General features: G+C 34.8%; 1 protein-coding gene across 5 annotated transcripts in view; it reads right to left on the bottom strand.

Annotated features, from left to right (window-relative positions):
* Window positions 1-2,828: 2,828 nt before the first annotated feature.
* The window catches only part of GRIK2 (glutamate ionotropic receptor kainate type subunit 2), a 365,170-nt gene continuing 345,030 nt past the window's right edge, over window positions 2,829-22,968 (bottom strand). For 3 of the 5 annotated variants that reach the window (XM_032101330.1, XM_032101331.1, XM_032101334.1), the window contains 3 exons: window positions 21,438-21,688; window positions 13,178-13,355; window positions 6,812-6,925 (listed from right to left, as the gene is read on the bottom strand). In XM_032101330.1, coding sequence (XP_031957221.1) covers window positions 6,912-6,925; window positions 13,178-13,355; window positions 21,438-21,688 — 443 coding nt within the window. In that variant the 3' untranslated portion in view covers window positions 6,812-6,911. Of the gene's footprint in view, window positions 6,926-13,177; window positions 13,356-15,266; window positions 21,231-21,437; window positions 21,689-22,968 lie in introns of those variants that run through there. The other 2 variants (XM_032101332.1, XM_032101333.1) reach the window with 2 other exon arrangements.

Below are 22,968 nucleotides of genomic sequence, written 5' to 3'. Positions count from 1 at the left end.
AAGGTAGTGGGGGTCCTGGTAGACAGCAAACTGAGCTTGAGCCAGCAGTGTGTCCCTTCAGCTAAGAAAAGCAACTTAGCCTTGATTGCATTAGGAAGAACGTTCCCAAGAGTTCAGGGATTGTAATCTTTCCTCTTCTGGCGAAACACATCTGGAGTGCTGGGTCCAATTGTGCTCTCCACAGTATGAGAGAGGCAGGGACTTAACAGAATAGGGCCCCTAGCGACTGGCCACAAAGACAATTAAGGGTTTGAGCATCTGTCATACAGGGAGAGGCTGAGATACCTGGGACCACTCAGCTGGAGAAGAGAAAGTTCAGCACAATCTGACAGGGGGAAAATGAATCCAGATTCTTAGTGGTGGCCAGTGAGGGGGTAAGGGGCTGTCAGTACAAAATGAAATGCAATAAAGTACCTTTAAATGTGAGCAAAAGAAAATATTCCTCACTGTAAGCATAATTGTACACTGGAAAGAGAGGGGCTGGAGAGTCTCCATCCCTGGACAAATTTCTCTAGTTAACCTTTCTTTGTACAGAGACATTGTACTCAAGAGTCTCCAGAAGGCCCTTCCACCCAAAGACATTGGACTCAGCAATTCAAAACCTCCATGATTCTGTGATATGATTCTTCTATGATAAGCCCACAGGCCAGCTGTACTTATGCTAAATTAGCGTTTTCAACATAGCTGCTAATACATAAAATTGTTTAGTAGGTGTACATATCAGAAATTTCTGTTGATCTACCTCAGCCTAAATGTCCCAGCCAGTCCGTGTAAAGAAAAGATAAAAGAAAATGATAATGGTTACCACTCTGTTAGGCTGCTTTTCATTTCCTGGGCCAGCAGTCTACTTGTGGGGAAACTGTCATAAGACAATCTTTGGCATAAGTCCATCATAAATTGAACCTGTACCTTCAAAACCAAATCACTACAGATTTGGTCTGTGGTGGACAGTGCTGCCCAAGGAACACTGACTACAGATCCTTTACCAATTTTCAATGTTTTCATACAATTTTTTCAGGTGAATTTAATGTAATATATCCTATTTCCACCAAGAAAAAACTCCTACAGTCATGGCAAAGAGGAAACACTAGGATTTTGCTATTATTTTCAGCTTGGACTAGACTTCCTAAGTATCTGGAAAAACAATATGTTGTGTGATGAGGAAAAAAAGGCTTGTCTTGGCTCTGAGAACCCTTGAAAGACAGATCCATGTATAATTGCCAGTATATACTTCAACATTCAGAAGAACTAAGTTCAGTGATACAGAATTCCTTGAAGAAGAAAGAGATAAAAGAGAAAGCTGAAAAGTTTGTCCTCAAGGCCAGTTGCATTGTTTCCTTTCATTTATAGCTAGCATTTTTCTTGAATTCCCAAAATTTTTCATTTCAGCAGTCATAGAAGGATAGTGTTCTTGAATAGAAGCAAAAGGGAGTCTTTCTTTAATTTTGTTTAGAATTATATTTTGTAGAAAATCTCTAATTATATACATAAAATAATTACTAAAACAGGATTGCTATAGATTTCAGCAATGAGAGGTTTGTTGCTCTAAGTGGGAAGATAAGACGAAGGAAGGAAAAGTTCCTGGTGTTCAGCTTAACAAATCTCTTAATCATAACTTTTGGAAACTTCAACCAATCAAAAGATCTTTTTACAAATCTCGTCCTGTATATCTGTGTTAATCTACTTATTTTTTTTTTAAATTTCTAATTTAGACAGTTTAATATTTAAACCTTTATAGAAGATATGTGAACATGATATTCTATTCCTATACCCCAACTATGTAGGGAAAATTCCAGTAAGATGAGTCAGTGTGATATCTCCTTTGGGTTGGTTTTATTGTTTTTATTTTTTGATTATTCTATTGCTGCAATGATTAGGATTTCAGGCAATGAGCTAAAACAATATATTACTAGACTGGTAGTCAATCAGATCACTATCACTTCAAACATCATTTAAGAAGATCTACATTTTTTATTATTTATATAGCTCCATATTTCATGGTGCTACATAGAACAAATCAAAGACAGATTCCCTGCCCCCTAAGAGCTTACAGTCTAGGCAAGTACAAGAACAACAAGAGAAGATAACACAGGAAGGGGACAGAGAGGGGTAGTAAATGAAAAGAAAGACAATTAGATTACAGTCACATGAAAAGCTAATGTTTTTATCTTGGTGGATACAAACTGGGGAGATGAGGTGTTTGAGTAACTTTATTTTAAATTAGAACTATATTTAAAGGAAAGCCAGAAGAAAAGGCCTTTGAAAACAAATTTCATAGTGTCAGAGGTGCTTGTAGGAAGGCAGAGAGGCAAGACTGGAAGGGAACAGGACACTAGCATGTTTGAGGTTGGAAAGCAGTGATCTTCTAAGTCAGACAAGCCAACCTCAGTGACCCTTGGTTTTCCTATACATCCTTGAAATTCTGACAAAAACAATCCCTTCTGTACACCTATTTTTGCCTTAAATATTATGTCAGTACATATTTGGGGCTGTATTGGATAAAATCTTGATTCCTCTTAAGTAGAAGTCTTGACACTTCTTTCAAAGTAGTATTTCAGTCATCATTATTTGTGTTTATCAATGTATTTGGAGACTAAGTGAAGCTCTGTCTGAAGTACTTCAAATATTTTTCTAATATCCTTAATATAAAAACAATAAAAAATTATTTTATAGCATTATCTTTTACCTCTTACTATGATACTACCTCTGCTCATGATCCCTTTTCCCTGAAAATATTTTTATTTTGTAGAATATTAGGGCATTTCGCCTATTTGCGGCTTTGGATTTTGGCACAACATTTTTTCCCCCTCATAAATTATGTTTTTTCAATTCTGAAATATTAACTAGCTAGTGTATTAGGACTAAACTGTGTTATTTTGGGGGTTATGAGCACTTTATGCATGAAATCAGAAAGGATTAATGCAGAGACTCAATTAATAGTAAAACGAAAGAAAAGGTTATTTCAAATCTATATTGAATTCTTCAACTGAAAATTGAGACAGAAATTTCAGAAAGAAATATCACATATATAATCTGCCAGATACTCCCTGTATATGTCTGTACTTATGTTTATATAAAAGGAGAATACCATTAAAAAAGCCTCCTGATGTCTATAATTGGACAAATCTTCATTAACTATAAAGCACCAGAGATCTCTTGACTTCATCAAACTATTTTCCTTATAATTTTCACTACCAGTCCTTCACAAATGGCATTTATCAACAACATAAAAGCAGTTTTGACCTTTTTTTCTAGTTATCTATTGCTATACGACCATGCTGAGGCAACCTGAAGATCTAAATGGTGTGTCTTTTGTGTCTTAAAGATTATAGATGTCTATTCTAATTGAAGCAGACACAGGGAAAAAATAAATTCCTGTTCAATTTTTACCTCCAATTGTCATCCACCAGGCAGCACCATTTCACTTGAGATATAACTGCTTTAAAATTCTTCTCTAGAGTGACATTTGAGGTCAATCCGAGAAGCACCCATCCTCCTGTCCTGAGAAATGAGCAGGCTAATTAAGCTGCTATATGAAACCACATAAAGAAGTTATATATTGATTCCTTATCTTCGTGGGCCAGATATTTACTTGATTTTTTGCTGGGATGTTCCATCAATTTTAATGACAATATAGAAACTCATACAGCATGAGAATTTGGGAATTTTTCGATAAGCCTTTCAGAGGCTCTTCAAAACAAGGAATTTTTCTTCAGAATTGAGGAAGCAGCGGTGCTTTTTTCACAGCAGTGAAAAGAAAATGAAGTTTTTGAAGAAATTGTAAGAAATTGAGCTTTTTCAAGTACAAAACTATCAGTAGTATTTTCTACTCTTTTGGGGGTCATGTGTTAGTCAATTTTCTGTAAATGTCTTAATACAGAAATAATTACTAATGCACAACAAAGTAACAACATGAGTTAGTGTATGATTGTTGGAAAAAACCCCATTATCCTACTACAAATCTGTGGAGCCATGCATTTCTAGTCTTGATCTTTAACACAAATCTCCAGTTACTTTGCATATCTCCCTCAATAATGGAAGGCTGAAATTCTGACCAAAATCTTAATTAAGCCATAATACCTCTGTGATAGAAGTTTTGTTCCTTGGGGAACTTTGACCCAATAAAATATTTGGGACATATTCTGCATTCTCTCTTACTTTGGGTCACATAAAGATTGATGAGAATTAGTCTTCTGCATCATGGTGAGAATGAAATCCTGCTTATTTCAACATCCTCAATGGAGAAAAGAACGGTGTGTTTGAATATAATACAGCATTTTATTACATGATTTTACAAATTTTATTGTAAATCATCAATCAAATGCAATAGCCAATTTTATCCATTCCAAGCCATCATAATTAGGAGTTTTCATTGTGTTATATGACAGTTACCCTTTTCCCCTTTGTGTTTTAAAGAATTAACTTAAATATAAATTATGTAAGTATACTCATTTCCAGAAAAATTCCTAAAAGGGTTTTTATCTTCGTTATACTTCAGACAAAGATAACCTGTTCTTTGTTATCACATAAATGGGGATGAAACTCACAAATATAAGAGAATTTGCTTTCTCAGTCCCTGCTCACAATGGAAATGGCCAGCTCAGTCTCTATGAAGATTTATGATAACTGGGTAGTAGACACAAACCTCCCATTTACCCCCAAATTTCATTATATAATTTCTACAGTTTGGATGATATATCTTATATTTCTGTGCCATAAGGATAATGATAAGATTAAATTAAGCCTGCGTAGACAACCACTCTCATTACTTACCAATGACTTATTATCTATGATTATTTCAATGGTTTTTGGGGGGTTTTCCTAATTAGTCAAATTAATTTTTTTCCATGTAAAGACCATCTTCATAATTCTTTGTTTGGTTGACATAACATCCTACAGAGTCCATACTATACATTTCTTGTTGAGATACAAATAAATTTACAGCAGACAGAGGTGCAAGATTCAGCAGCGTTAGGGCAGTATTTCAAAATGTTATGTCCAGGAACTCACCACAGACAGGACATATAAATTAACTTTGAAGCAGCTAAGAGCCAAATCCTGCAAATATTATCACAATGTACTGTAATGGCTTCTGTCAGAAATCCCAGCAAACTCTCTTGCCACAAATTTAGTGGCAAGAATCGTCAGGATAGGGCACTAAGCTGAAGCTAAGTACCAGTACTGATACAAAGTACTGCACATATGTTGCTCAAATCACACAGCAAAACCAAATCAACTAAAACTGACATAAATTTAATGCTTTCTTTCCTTTTTTTTTTTTTTTAATTTTGTGCATTGAATTCAAACAGCAAACTGAGTGCATTTTAACTTCTATCACAATGTAGTCAAGAGGTCTGTGTCTTTTACCATTTACACATAATTGTTCATGACAGCATGTTATCAGCTTAGTGGAAAACAGGGGTGTAGCATGGTAAGCAGTGGTGGTAGTGCACCTATTTTTTTATATTATATAACTTGAAAATATGTCTCTTCTAAGATTCCTTTTTCATGATAAAAATAGTTTTCACCAAACGTTGGTGGTGCGCACGCACTACCACTCATGCTTGGCATCACACCCCTGACAGAAACACATGTTCTTATTTTGTTGATAAAAAGTATTACAAAAATTTCCATACAAAAACTATTTTCATAGAAATCTTGCATTTCCACAAATAAACCTGAACATTTTTTTTTTTTTTGGAAAAAAAAAACTGCTCAAGAATTTTGTTCATTTAGTACTGCAACTGTATTGAAAAATGCAGTCCTCCTTTAAGTTCTTGACATTCACTTCTTTTAGGTGACCCATCCCACTTCCAACATTAGCGAGAATTACACAGGCTCCATTGAGTTCAATTAGTAGCAGGAACAAGTGTTTCAAAACCTATTCAGGCTAAAATGCAAGCCCTCTATGTGTGAAATACACTGCTTCCCACCCCCCTCCCTCTTTTCACAATTATAGAAAAAAAAATTAATCGCTTATATCTAAAAGTTGTAAGATACATTCCTTTGTACTAAGGAAACTTTCATTCATCTAAAAATTGGGTCAAAATTATGGAAATATTTTTGTTCATTTTTTAGATCAACGTTCCAACCCAGTTAAATTTAAGTTACCTTTTTTTGTAATTATTATTTATTTACTTATTTCAGTGTCACAAACAGTCCAAAAAAAGCAGGTGAACATCCTCGTATTCATTCTTCTATTCATGGGATTCATGTTTCTTCACTTTTAACATTTCTTCCATCCAGGAAGCTCATATTGCTTGGTCCAGATGGTAGTTTCAGTCTACCAGCAGTTACCAACTTTTCTGTGCTGGGAAGTTCAGAAAAACATATGGTTTCTTGTTCCACTACAGTTCTGAGACATTACTTTTACTAGACTCCTTCTGTGGTTTGTATCATCTTGGACATTTATTCTCCCTTTCCTGGCAACCGTTGAACTTCTAAAGGAACCTGTAACTTCTCACTGAGACTGCATTTGAAACCAGCCACAAAACTCACATGGAACATTCATTCATTCAGAATGGTGGAAACCCATGACAAACAGTGTTAACCCTGCATAACTTGGTTGATCCATGATGCTTGTGATTCGAGTCTGGCCATTGCAACTGCTGAGATCACAGAGTCTCTAGTTCATAGACACAGCGGCATGAGGTAACTCATTTTATTTTGCACTTGTTGCATATTTCCACAGGAAACATTCTTGCAAGGTTGTTTGGAAAAAAGACGACAGTTCGTGCTTGGGGTATTTGCCTTCCCAGCTCTATGCCATGGTTTCTTTACCTGGCAACCTTCTGTCGTTAAACGTGTGCATGTTGATAACTTCTTCTGTTTTCACAATAACAGGGGCCTGTGGCTTGTGTTTTAATCGACGCTGACACTTCAGAGACATCCTTAGCTCCTCTACCATGGCACTACAGAAGGACCTCTACAGGAGGAAAGAGAGAAACAAGAAAGAAAAAAAACAAAACAGCTGTAAGAAATTACTAACTGCAATGCCTAGAAGCAGATTTACTGTACTGGCACAGCCTTGTCAGTCTTTTCTTTGTCTCAGTCTGAAGCTCAAAACAAGCTGTTGTCTTTACAATATGCATCACATAATAATCAAAATTACTTATCGAACTGTGATGACTCAGTGTAAAAATCACCTTGCCTCTACAATTATTTTTATGGCAGGTATGACTGTGGATGCATATGCTACATATAATTATTTCAAGCAGATTTTCTGTCAACGAGTTAGACTTACAGTACAGTATCTGAATGTAATATGTATATTAGGCATTCAGTAAAATCCCCTTAAGCATATTTCAAAATAATAATTGCATTTCTATGTGACTAAAATAAGTATTCTTCAACAAAACATTAAGGTTTAGTATAAGAAGTTTACCTGAATTCATGTTTAAACACTGTTAAAATCCAGATCCATTACTGAAAACTAATATTTACTCTGTTATTTATAATATCTTCCGTACATAAACACTTTTCCCACTAGTGATTATCACTTATGGAGTATGTGTTGGCAAAAAAAAAAACCCCAAGAATTCAGTTTTGTTGATCTTTATGAAAAGCATATTATTAGAAAAAGTTTATTAAAATTTCCGTCAAATCCTCAAAGCCCTTTTTCCATTTTGCAGTGCAAGCAATTTGAAAAGTAAAGTAAAATCTCCCTATTCCCTCAGTCTCACTGAATTTTCAACTGCTAATAGTGTGCTGAGCAATTAGACTTGTCTCAGTGTGAGAATTGGAGTATGGAATGACATATAGTAGTAAGGAAAAAAAGTCTCACTTTTGGGCTCTGCATCATAGAGTTTAACTTAAACGTTTTCCAGCTAATGGAGAAATGTACAACTGAATAACACATCCCAGAAGCTGAGATGTCAAGCCAAGCCTCTGACAATTGCCCTCACCCAAAATAAATTTGAGGTGTGACCCTTTGCATTTTTCTCTCTTAATAATTAATTTCCATGCCAGGAAGATGATCAGGAAAAAAGGTAAATTAACAAATGAAAAACAAACAAGCAACCTATCAAACAAGAACCAAAAAAGTCAAAGCACCTAGAATTACTATAACTATCTCATGATCATTTTTTTTATTTTGCTTAATTAGTGGTAGTCAATATATAATTGTCTCCTTTACCTTTCAAATAAAAATCCTGCTTTATTTCTGATCTGTTATATCTTCATTGTTCATACAAATCTGAAGCTTGGAGGTTAGATCCAAAAAATATTTAAGCACCTTACCCTACCTAGTTCTTTGGGAATCTAGATTGAATCTGTATTTATAAAAGTCTGCATTCAGCTTCCAACCTCCAGGGCTGAAAGCACTCAGTTTTCCACATTACATTTTACAGCTAGGTCATTTGGCAGTAGTAGAAATTCTGTGAAACACACTGGTGCTTGGCTCAGTCCCGGATCCTATCAGAATTCACATTCCAGTTCTCTACACACGGTTATCAACACGATAGTTATGCTCTGAGAGGACCTAACAAACCAAGTTCCTTAAAAAATGTGGCAACTGCTAAAGAAGAATATGAGGCAGATATCCTTTTCTTCTGTGCAGCCAGTCATCAGCTGGAGCATTAGAGCTGAACATGACTCACATTTAAGAGTGTCAATATAACAGCATCTTCTACCAGAGAAATTTAAGCTTCAGTGTCTCAGTAAACAGCTATAACCTACAGGTATTAGACCATTCCAAGGTAAATTCACTTGCAGTTGGGGCCTACAATCCTGTTCCACTTGGCACAGTAGCAGTTAACGGAGGCAGAGAGAGAGAAAGGGGGACAGGAAAATGTGTACTGTTCTGTGGATTAGGAAGGAGAGCAGACAGCAGCAGAGGAAGGGCTTCAGTGGTAGTTCTTGTTTCACTGAGGAGTTCAGTAGTATTACATAAAATTCTGTTTTGTGCAGAAGACTGCAAACATGATTTTTCTTATTCATGAGTTAGAACTGAACATGAATTCATCAGATCCTGAACAAATGCACCCTTCCCTAATCCTTTGCGTGAATCAGGATATAGGAAGGTGGGAAGCGAAGGAAAGGACAGTCTTGCTCTGTCTGTGATACTCTTCCTTTGAAGCATTTCTTTCTCCTGCTGAGTTTGAAATAAAGGAATAATGCCTATTCAACTTACAACAGAAAGGGTTTTAACACCTACAACTAAGAAAATAAGTTGTGAGTCTGAAGGAGAAGGAGGTATACCTCTCTGGTTCAGAGTCAAGTACTTGTCCTTGAGAGGTGAAAGTTTGGCGTTTCTGGCTGAAGTGAGCTCTGCAATGTGCGCTAGGTTGACATCCAAGACAGCTTTCTTTGTGTGAATGAGGTGGCTAAAATTCCTAATTGAATGGTCTGAATTTAATATGTCAGCTCTTAAAGCATAAGGTATCTTTGCTGAGCATTCTGTAGAAAGCAGAAAACTGTACCTCCTTATCCAGCTATACTTTGAAAGAAAATATTCAATTCTCTTAGACTTTCCCTTTTTTCTAATAAAGAGCTGTTGCTTGACATCAAAACTGTCATTATGATTACAAAATTGAAATTAACCCAGAAATATTTTAAACGGACAAGATTAAATTTAGTATTCCCTAGTGCCTTACAGGCTAAATTGCTAAGGCTTGAAGATCTTGGAATTTCTGCTATGTGAGGAACCTAGCATATAACTCAGGAATTTCATAGGGAATCCATTAAGAGGTAAATGGTGCAACTCAGCACTACACCACTTGTAGCCATTATATGGCTCTCACCTTTGGAATTAAAGACCTAACTGAAATATTATGATGAACAAAATCTCTCTAAATTTTAAAATGATGCATTAGCACTTAAAACTTTCAAGGTTGTGTGTCTTGTCTTTTTTTTTGCCAAGATGTCTAAGAAGAGTGCCAAATTAGAACGAATACTTTTCAAGAGGCATCAATCCACCAAAACCTTTGCAAAAATCTGCAAAGGGTGTACATTTTTAGGTAATATCAGTAGGAAATTGATTGCAACCAACATTCAAGAAGTAAGGAAATACATGTCAACATTCTGAAATACCCTGAAAATGAGACCTCAAATAACTTGCCAACACATTTTATCTGAGAATTTTACCTGGCTATAAAAACTCATTAAAAGAGTAATGTTGAAATGAGTGACAGTCTTAATAAGGCAGATGCCACAACTTTGAGAGAATCATTTTATATAGAATATTCTTCCATTCTATATTTTCAAATTATTTTTAATAAATTGTTTATGGGAACTTTTATTCACATACAGTAATAAAAATATTGTTTCCAATGAAGAGTATTGTTACACATCTTTTGTTTGTTTGTTTGTTTCAAATTTCACACACTGAAATACTCATGTATTTAAAAAATATTATTTCAAGGCTATGTTAGAGTTCATGACGCAGATCTTTTGTCTTCTTTGGGTTCTCTCTGAGAAATAAAAGGAAGAGTTCTCACACATATTACAAAAGTCATATTCAATAAATTTCAGAAAGGATTACATTATGGTTTACTTTTTAAAATTGAAATCATCAATTTTTTTGTCTAATTTCAATTCCAATCTCTGTAGTCTCCATTTTCTATACAGTTAACTTTGTGTTCTTTCACTGGTAGGATACAATTTTTGGAATAATAAGACATGAAAACAAGAAGCAGCTGTAGAATATTTTTTTGGTGACAGGTAGAAGACATTTTCAGATATGATTTTAGAAAAGATAATCCAATATCTTGATCCTGAATTCAATTGCTAGGGAAAAACAGCAAAATGTTTACAGAACTGAAAGACTACATTTCAAAACTGTTGTCCGTCATGGAATTGAGCACTTTAGTATATATTACAAGACTCTCCACTTAATTCAAAGAAAATAACCTGTTGCTCCCAACTTACCTTCCACACTGCAGGCATGTTACAAGGACATCAGTTATTATCGATTTTTCACTAACCCTTACAAAATCATAAGTTGTCTTCTTAAATGCTACCAGAAAGTAAATGCTGCTTCCAAGTCATCTTAGGTATAATCAAATGCTAGAATTTAAGGACAGCATACAGCTCTCTAAACCAAGTGCGCATAAGTGCATCTGGTTTTTTTGCAACATATCATGATAAAACATTACAAAAAAAGTGTACAAAAGATAATTTTAATCAGAACTGTAGTTCTTAGCTTTCTAACACAAAACAATTATGAAAAAGTTAATCTCCTTAAGATAAATAAAGAAGTAACTGACACATCTGACATTCTTTGCCACAGCTGACATCTCATAAGTCATGAAGAATCAAGACGAGAATTTTGCAAAATGCTACCGCTTCTTACAAGCTGTTTAGACAGCTTATGCATGGCTTTACTGCATGAGAAAAAATATGTATTTTTGCAAGTGTATTAATGTGAAAGATAATACTTACGCTGCTTTCATTATTTTGCTTTATGGGAATTTAGAAAAGTATTTAGAAATCATAATAGCACTTGTTAGACACAGAATTATGAGACTATCACCATAGATTTTTCTTTTAACAGTCTAAAAAGAGCAACAGGAAGACAGAACAGCATGTCTGCACCCGTCTAAACATTCTGATTTAAGTGGTTAAGAGTCACTGTGTTTTAAATAAAAAAATCTCCAATCACTGGTTTATGTTTTTCCCTTCTTTGATGCAGATAATATAAAGCTGACTCTCAACATTCAATAGAAATATTTAAGATTTACTGAGAAGTTCATTACTTCTAGTCTTATCTGTCAGACATTATTTGGAAATTTGTTCAATTATCTTAAAGCAGTAACAGCAGTAATCCTGCATTGTCTTGTTGTGTTATGGGTCATTTTTCTAGTATCTATGAGGACATATCAATCAAACTGCTTTTTGTCTTGAAGTTAGCTGAGAATGAATGCGCAGTCCTACCCTGACTCTCCCTCCTAATCAGTTTCTGATTCCTATGCCACTCCTTCAGGGCTTTTAAATATGTATATGGAAAACCTGTCAGTCTTAAACTCTCTAGACAGAAAAACAAATCCTATCAGAACATTGGCTTAAGATCACAAAGAGATGAACAATTAAAGAAGAGAAAATAACCTCAGAAAAGTAAAATCACATATCATGGTAGTTAAAGTACAAGCATTTCGAAGTTGAAGTGTACTTGTAATGATCAGATTTTTAGGTTGTTTAGTTATATACCTATTCTTAAGCATGACTGTAGATCAAAGGTTGCACATATATGTGCATGCTATACATATCTATATATGCATAATATAGTTACATTAAAAATATTTTGCCACTGACTTTTCTGATGCAGTACAGTTTCAATCCATAGCAAGCATAATGCACAAGTACACTTCAGACTAAATCCACACCGATTACCTGAACATATCACCAGTATATTCTCAATTTTAGATTTAGCAATTATTTGGTTTCTTGGTAGAAATAGAATGAGCAACCATTTTAGGTAGTTATTTTCAGACCAAAATAGATGTCACTTGTATGAAACACAAATTTCACTGCCCACTCAAATGAAGACAATAATATCAAGCAAAGTGAAAATTTTAATTCCACAGATCAAGCTTTGCTTTCACCATAGTATCTACAAAGTCACGACCAGTAGAGTAGTTGCAGACGTCTTGATGTAGCATGAGGTGCTTTACCCTGTGACTGAATGCTGGCTGTTTCAAGGACTTTCGTAGCTATTTGATGGGGAGGATCAACAAAAGTCTGATGGGACTGACCCTTCCTATAACAAAACAACACTGAAACAATTTTCCACAGGCTGAAGTGCTTGCTGAGTTTTAGAGTTATGAGATGAACTTGGATGACATACAGGACCTCATTGCAGGCCACTTCTAGTGTTTATTGTGTCTCCCAGTGGGACAATAAAATTCCAGCTTGCCTTAAATAAAGTATCAACTGGTGTCAGAAAAACCCACATAAAACAAACAAACAAACAAACAAAACCCACCAAAAAACAATTCAACCACTCTCCTAACAGAACAAAATGCACTCTGGTGGATGACAGAGACTTCCAGGAAAGCAACACCTGAGTTCATTTAAAGTCTTCTGAAGCTATTTTCCTTGTTTCCATCCTGACAACTACCCTTCTTCCTGTGGTTGGTGGGGAACTTCTATTATAGCAGAAAGCTTTTTCAAAGTGGTTTTGTTTAGCTCTGCCAGCAGCCTTTCTGGCCATTACACTGACCATGATATTTTTCTGACTCACCTGTGGACCTAGGCTGGGGCAGAAGGGATTGCACTTGTGTGGTTCCACTCTTTCCTCTCAGAGAAATCCCAGAGGATGGCATAGGGCAATTGCTCATCAGCCCCGAGGGCTCTCTCTCATGCAGGATTCCACAAGGTTTCATCCTGTCATCTCTCCTTTCAACATGTATATGAGGCCACTGAGGAGATAATGAAATAATTTGGGCTGTGGTGTCATTGACACGCAGATGATACACAGTTCTACTCTACTGTCAGACCAGGATGGTGCAGTCATTTTGAGCTTCCAGTGCCTGGCTGATATAGGGGGGTGATGGCAGTTTAATCCCTGGGAGACAGGTTCTGTGTTGGACAGGTAAAGGCAAGCACTCAGAAGATATCTTCTGTCCTCGTTTGTCAGTTCAACCTCTTCTGGAAGAGGCTGACAGTCTCACATTTCTCCAGGTTTGGGTCTGTGTTTTCAAATGGAAAGAGTGGCAATAAGTGCTATTTGTCATTAGTGTTTCAGTCAGAGGCAATAATTTCCACTGACGTAAACCGTGTCACACCAGTCCAGATCTTCTTCCAGAACATAGTACTGCTGTCTCATGTCCCTGGACAATGGCTACACATGACTCACAGGTGTTTAATAAGGACTGAGAGCAATTAATAGTACCTCAGCCATGCAGCTGCCACTGAGAAAATAAATAACAGAATATCTGGCACTGCCTAACTGGTTTAGAACAACATCCATTGCAATGTTAATGGGTCTGTATTTTGCAATCACAGCTGCGCAGGATAATTCTCTGCCTTTCAGCAGAGGTGATCCTGGTTGCACTGAGTCAATCCCCTAAGATCTTGTATTCTCAGCCATGGGATGTGAAAGTTCATTCACTTGTTGAATGATCTTTGATCCTACATTGAAATTCATTCTTATTGTCCAAGGAATGTCAGGTTTGTTGATCACCAGGCATGGTGAAAGGAAATGATGATGATATGTAATTGATGCTTTGTAGTACCAATCTATCTGGATTAAAATGCTTTGTATAGCATAATTTGTAAATAAATAGTTAATTTTACAGAGACATTTTAGAAAATAAATATAATCTTTCTTACCTGAATTCTAAACACCTTTTTTCAAATTTTGCTCAGCTTAAGTGCTCTGTACATTATTCATTGCAAAAATTTATACTATTTTTATAGCTCAGTGTGATAGTATGAACTAAAAAAATTTGCCATGGCCTCAAATCATATTGAACAGAGAGAGACTATTAGTATTAACTTAATGCCAAGGTTTTCTACTGTTTTGGAAACACTATTATAGTCATATTGCAGTGCATAATGTCAAAAGGTTTAGCAGCCATTTCTCTACAATTATATGGTTTGATCTGACATTTTCTCAATCTAAAAGGTAGTTAGAAGTGCTTGTTGTTACTTTGCTGACCTATACAAAAGTCAAAGTAAATAAATCAGCTGAACTAAATGGTATTTGCTACTACACTTAACTACAGTATAGCTGATCAATTCAAAACTGAAAGTATAATGTTCTATATTAAAATATTATATGCTAAAGTAATATTTAGAGGAAGACAATGAAAAATTATTAGAAAGACACAAATGTTCTATGATCTGATTTTTTTCATTAGAATGAAGAAAATATTTTTATCAGAGGAGAAAATAATTATATAATGTGCATGGTTCTTTCTACTGATGAGTGAAAGTGAACTGTATTTGCTATAAAGTAAGCAAAATGCAGGGGTTTCCAAATTTTTTTTATACAACTTCAAATTCTTGTAAAACTTAAAATATTCCATAACTCAGACCTATGATTTAAGCTCTGATCTTTGACTGAATGACTATAGAACTATAGTGAGCCTCCTGTACTTGTATACTTATGTACTCGTGTAATGGTCAACTTTACATACACTTCTAAATTTTCTGTTGTTTTTTGAAAGACACAAATTAAGATATTAAAAATACCTCAGAAAAAAGGTCTATTACCATATAGATACTAGTTGAACGGCAATCAAAAATCAAAATAGAGTCTTGGTTTTAGTGTTTTATTGTTTGAAAATTACTCTAAAATGCCACAGTTGGTAACTTGCTTTTTTCCCTTTTTTTTTTTTCTTCTGTTAAAGGTGTTTGGAGGTGTAGGCTGTCGATTTGATTTTGGTTTTGGGGAGTTTTGTTTTGATTTGTTGGGTTTTGCAACAGTTCCTCCCTTTAGAAAATATCCTCTAATATATACTTACATGGTTTCCAAGGGGGCATTTAATTAAAATTAATACCTGAAATTCAGGTAATCTCTATGCTTACGCGCAAATTACCCATACAAGTTTGTACACACTCTTACAGTGTTCAGGGGACTACAGGATGATAGAAGTTCCCAATTTTACAATGGCATATCTGCAGAATGCAGTGTGCTAATGTTGGAAATATGTTTTCTTTCATTACCTGTCCCAGCTGCTGCTTTTCCCAGCCAAAATTAAAATTTCTGAGGTTACTCCATTAAAAAATGTGACACAAGAATACAGACTACATCACTGACTGTAGATTGTATAAAAGCTACTTGGGATATAAATCCCAAAACTTTTACTTCAATTTACCAAGAATGCCCATATTCTTTTGTTTCTTGTAGCCTGAGGAACAGGCTTTTCAACTTTAAAATCTTTTGAACTTGTCTCCCTCTGGAAAGAAATCACTAGGCTGAGATTTACTTTGGTATTGTTCCAAAACTACTATAAATTACTGTCCCAGATTCAAAGGCTTTTGATATTAAACTCTTCGGAATATTTTTGAAATCCAGAAAAACTGACATAACTGCATTTTTTTGAGAAAGTAAAGAAAAATACTTTAGTGAACACTAATTTAATAAAATTTGGAAAAGTAACCCAAACCACCATACCATGAAATATTATGGTAAAACAAGAAGGATCCTAAAACATTTTCATTTTTTCATGTGAAACTGTTGAAATTTGGTTTTGCACTGTTGGTAAGATAACAATTACAACAATGATTAAAATATTTACTTTCTACACATTCTGCTGACAAAGAAGCATCACAATATTCCAGTAATTATCAACTTCTTCTTGTAAGTCCTACCCATATAGGACAAGCTGTATATTGCACTTTGCTCACATCAATTCTAAAAAGAAGCGCTGTATGACATAATTAATGAAACTTATCCTAGTACAAATAGATCACAGAAGGACCTTGGAAAAGAACCTCTTATTAACATTTCTACTGACTCCATGTAAACAAATCGAGAACAGTTAAATCATATTTGAGAGAAGAAAACTCAGGATGATGTGTAACTGCACATGGAACAGCGCAACAGCTGTTTCAGCCTATCAGCTCTTGGCCCCTCCTTTCCTCTTGAGAAAGTTGTGGGACCACTGCATTAATAAAGCCAGGTTTGCAGATAACTTCTCCAGCCAATGCCACCCTCTCCAAAGAAACCCTGACCGGGATAGGCACAAGGACAACAATTTACAAGGGTGACAACAAGGAATGATTGATATGTCTGTGGCACTGCCTTCATCAATACTGTGAATTTCATCCTAATGTTTTCAGCAGTGCGCGTGTAGTTTCTATCACACAACTGACACTTACAGTAGTATCTAATTACTGTGTAAAAGTCATAAGAAAATGGAAATAATCTCAGAGAAAACTTAAAAAAAACCCCAACACACAAAATCAAAGGAAAGGTCAATAAATTCTCAAACTGAGAATTATCAATATATTATGCTGAATATTAATGGTCTTCAAGGTCAATGTTTTCCCTGGCCTATATGATAATAATATGAACTAAACAAAACTAAATGCGTGAAATGGACATAGAGCCATAATGCGTTGATGCACATCAATTAAAGAAAAAAAAGAAAAAAAAAAGACATAGTAATTGTTTTAAATGGCTTCTGTTTCTAACCTTGCTTACTCACTGCCCTCTGAGTGCCTGTTAAAATAAGGGAGCAGGTCATTCAGCAGCAAAAGCAATTATAAAATGCAAATGACTGAGCATTTATTGTCAAGATTGGCTAGATAAAAAAGGTCTGATAATAACATGTTTCCAAGTAGATGACATAATTAGATGTTTGTATCATAAACAATGGGAAATAATACGAGCCTTTAGCATTTTTAGAAAGGCTGCAATTATAGGTAAGCATTGTGACATAAATTTTATTAAAAAGTGACAATTAAATTCCCTCTCAGAAATTAGAAGGCACCATCTTGTGGTTGCTCTGCAGGAATGCAGTCAGGACAACATCTGACCTACCATCTCCTCCTATCCTACCCCTTTGCACTGCGCCAACTGGAATGTCAGTATTCTACCATAGACAAGGACAGTGCTCTGTCATTCCCAGCACTTGCTCTGAAGGAAACAATGAGACTATGTACTATGCAAGACTAGAAGAGTTATCTAGTCCAAAATACACTCCAGGTTATCGCATTATCAAAACATGTGTGTGAGGTAGAAAATTCAGAATTACTACCAATCAGAGCAGAACCACATTTAATTTCTAATAAGTCTAAGATCAAATTGTACCATAACCTAAAGACTCTGCAGCTCATTAAAGCTGCATGAATTTTTGAGCCAGTTAAGACCAGAAACTCCTGTTCCTGCTATCCTTACATTACAAAAGCATGGTTTTAGCATTTTGCAGAAAGTATTCTAAATTATTGTAGGCAATTCATTTCAGGCAAGAGTCATCCAGATAAATTTGAGCCATCTCCAAAGACATAGTTAGTCTCATATATGGGTCACAGCTCAGCATTCAGAATTTCTTGTTAAATGGAATCTACAGTTGTAAGTAGAACAGTTTTATATGTAACACATGTATATTCCTAGCTACTGATCTCTGCTTTGGGCCCAGTCCCGCCAAGTGCTCAGTCATAGTGCCTTGTGAGATAAATTATCCACACTGATCTTTCTCAACTCAATTGTGCAGCTGAGCAGTGAATCATTTAACATGGAAATTTCAATAGCTTTTTTCTTCCCTGTAAATGTATGTGAAATATAAACAAGTATTAATGTAGTTATTGTTTTTATTGGTCTTATAATAAACTATAAATAAATATTTAAGAGACATTAATGTAATTGATGTTTATGTTATGATTTGATTGTATAACTCCAGAAATATTTTGTTGGTGTTACTGTTTCAGTATAAGATTTAATCTAGAATTTTTCACTATAGGAAGTGCATGACCTCATCTCTTAACAAATAGTTAAGGTATGTGTCTCATTTCACATTATTTGAAGTACTTAACAGTTCAAAATTAGTAAAATTTACCTCTGTTATTTTTACACAAGCATATCTAGTTCCAACCTGCTGAAGGCTCAATGAGTTTGGAATAGCTAGAAATGACAGAATTTAAACCATATACAGCTGTTCTCACATTCATAATTTCTGGATTTTCTAGAAAATAGTAATTTAGGATACTTATTTGTCAGGCAAGCTAGCTTTAGTAAGCGTCAGTGACTGGCAGTCTAACTGTGATAACATCCAGGCTTATCTTTGCTTTTGAAAGATGTCAATAAAAGAGGAATTTCTATCTGTCTGGAAAGTGTTGTGGTGGCATAAAATCATCTGTTTTCTTCACCAGAAAATCTCAGGAGTACCATATGGTTCCTTTGGACTTTTAAACACATCAGGGGCATAGATGTTCTGAACCACTTTGTTTACATGATGCAACATTTTTTATTTTAGCAAATAACACCATTTTGTCGGCTGCTTTTCTGAGCTTGATTCCTTTCAAGATTTCACTCCTCCAAAAAGGTTCACACCAGCCAATATCACTGTTTATGTGTAAGCTCCAAGAGCAGGGTGACATAAAAAATTCTAAAACCCATATCTATATTATACAGTTTCAATCTGTATTGCCTCCCTGCTGGAAGTAAAACTGAATATTTTGTACACATTAAAAAGCAAACACTCATGCCCACTTTTATCTCAGGATACTCTATGCACTCAGCAGCTGAATTGATCTGATTCGTTTTGTTTCCTTGGCTCTTAATATGACCTTTGATCTTCCCTGTTTCCAAATATTGACAAACACTATGACAGAATGATACTCTGATTTCAAAGGGATGAAACCACAAATGTTACCAAAAATAAGTGCCTCCTCTCTCCCCATGGGTTATCCAAAGCAGGATTATTTGCATGGTTTACTCAGCAGAGGATTTGTAGAGACTGGAGACAAATTATAGGATTTCTCATCTCTCTCCAGGCTGCTGTTACTCCCTGTCCTAGGCAAAGGGGATCTGCTACACTTGGAGAGATTGAAAGACGTTTTCTGAAGGTCTTTGGGTGCTGCAAGAAGAGTGGGTGAGGGGATGCTGGGGTAGGCCAAGTGTAGGGACACGAGCATCATCTTCCTCTTAAGTTCATTCCATAAATAAAATTGCACTGAAATTTCAATGGTCTGCTGATATCAGGGTATTGGGGAGTAGCAGTCAGGAGATGGAAGGTAAGTGATTGGAGGCAAGGAGGAGAGAGAGGAGAGAGGCCTGATTCAACTCAACTCAACTGCTTCACATTTATTCCTGACTTTTTAGATACCTAAATACTTGATGATGAAACATTTCTGGAACAAATGCTGTTGAAAGGTCACATTCCTCAAGTCACTGCTATCTCTATCCAACACGTATAAACAAACAAATGGAAAAAAGCAAAAACAAAAGAAAAAATAAATAAAAAACCACAAAACCAAAAAAAACCCAAACCAAACAAACATAAACACATTCTCCCCCACCAAAACTGAAGGACTTAAGGAAACAAATCCTTAATTAGAAAATTTCTGTTTGCTTCCTCTCACAATTTCCAACATTCTGTTATTATCACATAAGGTATTTATTTACACCCTATAAAATACTGAACTCATGTAACAAAATTATTATCAAAATCATCCTATTTTTCTAATTGAGTGCTTGCTAAAAATCCAGAAAAGTTAAACCAAATTTTACTGATTTTCATATGAGATCCATATCCATTTTAGGAATGGATAAAAATTATTGATATTTACATGGGTTTCTTAAGTAACCGGTATATTTTTCCTTACAAATTCATTTCAGAAACAAAACATTGCAATAGTATGTTAACAGAATGAATTACCCTGCAGTATTGTAAAGAAGAGGACCTAAAGGGTCCTTTAACAATTAAATGAATGTACCCATGTTCAAACAGTGTTTAGGACCTTGAAACCTCACACTGTCTTAGTGTGTGTTAGAAAAAAAAAATTAACAGTATATTTATAACAGGAAACTTGAGTACCAAAAGGTTGCCTCAAAAGAAGTGAAAACAAATAGTAAATTTTCTGAGTAATGATTCAAGTTATAAAAGCTCACTAGCATCATCTGGAAAAATACCAATATAAATATAGCTTTTGGATTTACTACTGATTTTATTAAATTAAATTTATAAACATAAATTTAAAAAATTTCATAGGTCACAATCTCCTCAAAAGCAAAAAAGAAAAAAAAAAGGCAAAAAAAAAAGACCTAGAAAAATCCAACTGTTTCTCTCAAGGTTTAAAATTCAAAATTTGCCATAGCAATAAAATACACTGTTTTAGTTTAGGTTTAGACATGGGCACATACATATAGAAAGATTTATTTAATTATTTTGCAAAAGTGATAATTTCAACTACAAATTTTTCAATATATTACTAGTCTTAGCACAATTACAGTATTCTGGTTGTATAAATTGCAAATACAGAACAAGTTAACAATAGGATTTTCAAAATTGGGTCAGTTTGAAATTACAGGACATCATATCAGTAGTAAACCCAGCAAAAAAAGAATCATGTAATCTTTTCCAGATGTTACCAGGACAACTTTGCAAGTATAAACTCCTATAAAGAACATTTCTATAGAGACATTTTTAGATTTTTGCGTTGAGCTACAGACAGTTTGTCTTTTAAAAATCAGAATTATCAGTAGAAGATTAATTTGTTTCCCATTACAGTTTCAGATTTCTTCTTCATCCATAAAATTAACTGCAGTGAACTTCCAGGAGTAAAAAGCTGTCTTTTTTCAGGCTTGAATAAGAGGAGAAATAGTCACTTGTCCTGAAATCTGGCTACAATTAAACACATTGAAGAAAAATTAAAAGCCGTAAATGTAAAACTTTGGATATTTTGCTGTCATCCTTTGTTATACAAATACTTTATTATAAGAATAAACAGTAAATATGCATCACCTATATTTCACTAAACATCACTAAATGATTAAAGAATTATTTAAATAAACCATAAATAAAAAATAAACTGGTAATAACAATATTTACCTTTTCCAACTGGGCATTTTTTTTTGATTTATACAAAAACTCCCCCACTGCCACAAAGACAGAAAGCACCAATCCTGCTGCCAGCACGATGAAGATTCCTCCAATATTTTGAACTCCCAAAGCACTGGCCTCTTTACTTTCCTCTTCTGGGCAACCATTGCCTCTCCACCATTTCTCTTTCATCATGTGGAGCTTGCCTTCTTCCTGCAGCTGAAGAATTGCTATAGTGATCTTGTCTCTATATGGAGAACCTGAAGAGACCACAGGGAAGAAATATCACATGGAATTTATTACACGAAATGTTAGTTATTCCAAATAAGAATAAATAATATCTCATGAAAAACTATATCTTTAACAGCCATAATATTAATCAAAAAGCCATTTGATTCTCAACAAAGTCACACTGGTCACATAAATACAAACCCTCTTGCTCACACAAATATGTATCTATAAATCTTGAGCCAGCTGGTGTTGCCAGTAAGCCAGGCCACTTGATGCAACAATTCCTATCACATTTAGTCCCATGGTCTCAAATGTCTTCATGTCCAACTATTATATTCAGCCAAACAGTATTCTTCTTCCAATTTTTTCAATTATTTTTCTCAATAAGTGTTTAAATGTGCTTCAGTAGATTTTGTCCAATATACATAAATCTACAGGCTGTTGCTTCATATCTTGTTACTCTAAAGCTAATACAAGGTCTGATATTTAATGAACACTTTGTCCTATTATTTTATGAAAAGAGGGAAAAATAATTTATGTTTCAGGACCAACCCACAAAAGTCTCTATTTGATATATTGTCAGGCACTTAAAATACCTTTCAACATGCACTTACTTATTAACAGTACCAGGTATCAATACATTCAGAAAAAATAGGGTTAAGTGTGTTTGGATAACAGGGAATTAAATTATCATATTTTGATGTATCTCTTTCTCATATTTCAGTATTTTAAAATGACACGATAATTTCGTAGCTTTTGAATATTTCAGTATTTCAAGAGGCAGTTCAAAGGCTGGTGTCATATCTTTGTATATAATCTGCTCTCTTTTTCTTTACATTGTGCATAAGGGCTTTTCAAATAGTATTTTAAAATCTACATTGATAATTGAATAATGGCAATGGAGAAAGCTTTTATTTTCTTAATGTTAGAGAGTAAATCATGTCAGTTAGAAGTGCTTTCTCTGTTAAGACTTGTGCAATGTTTAAGTAGAGAACAAAGCCATCATTTTTCTTGTCCTCCTTCGAAAACAGGAACAAAAGACTCTTCATTAAAGTGGTTAAGAAATCTCAGGAAAGAAAGAAAAAGAGTAGATGAAAAGGCATGGCATCCCCTCTTTCAGTTGATATTAATGCAATTCTAGAATTAAGACCGCCCCTTATCTTTCTATCATAATAATGTTACTTACTGGCTATAGTTTTTAGGGTTTCTTTCAGCTGAGTAATAAAATACATTTTCATTAACTTGTTAACCTTTTAAAAAAATCCTCTGTATCAGCTAGGGAGATGCTGCCTGTTTAACTCTTTAATGT

This window comes from Corvus moneduloides, chromosome 3, assembly GCF_009650955.1.
Source record: "Corvus moneduloides isolate bCorMon1 chromosome 3, bCorMon1.pri, whole genome shotgun sequence".
Taxonomy (NCBI): Eukaryota; Metazoa; Chordata; class Aves; order Passeriformes; family Corvidae; genus Corvus; species Corvus moneduloides.
This window is presented reverse-complemented; position numbering and strand designations above follow the sequence as displayed.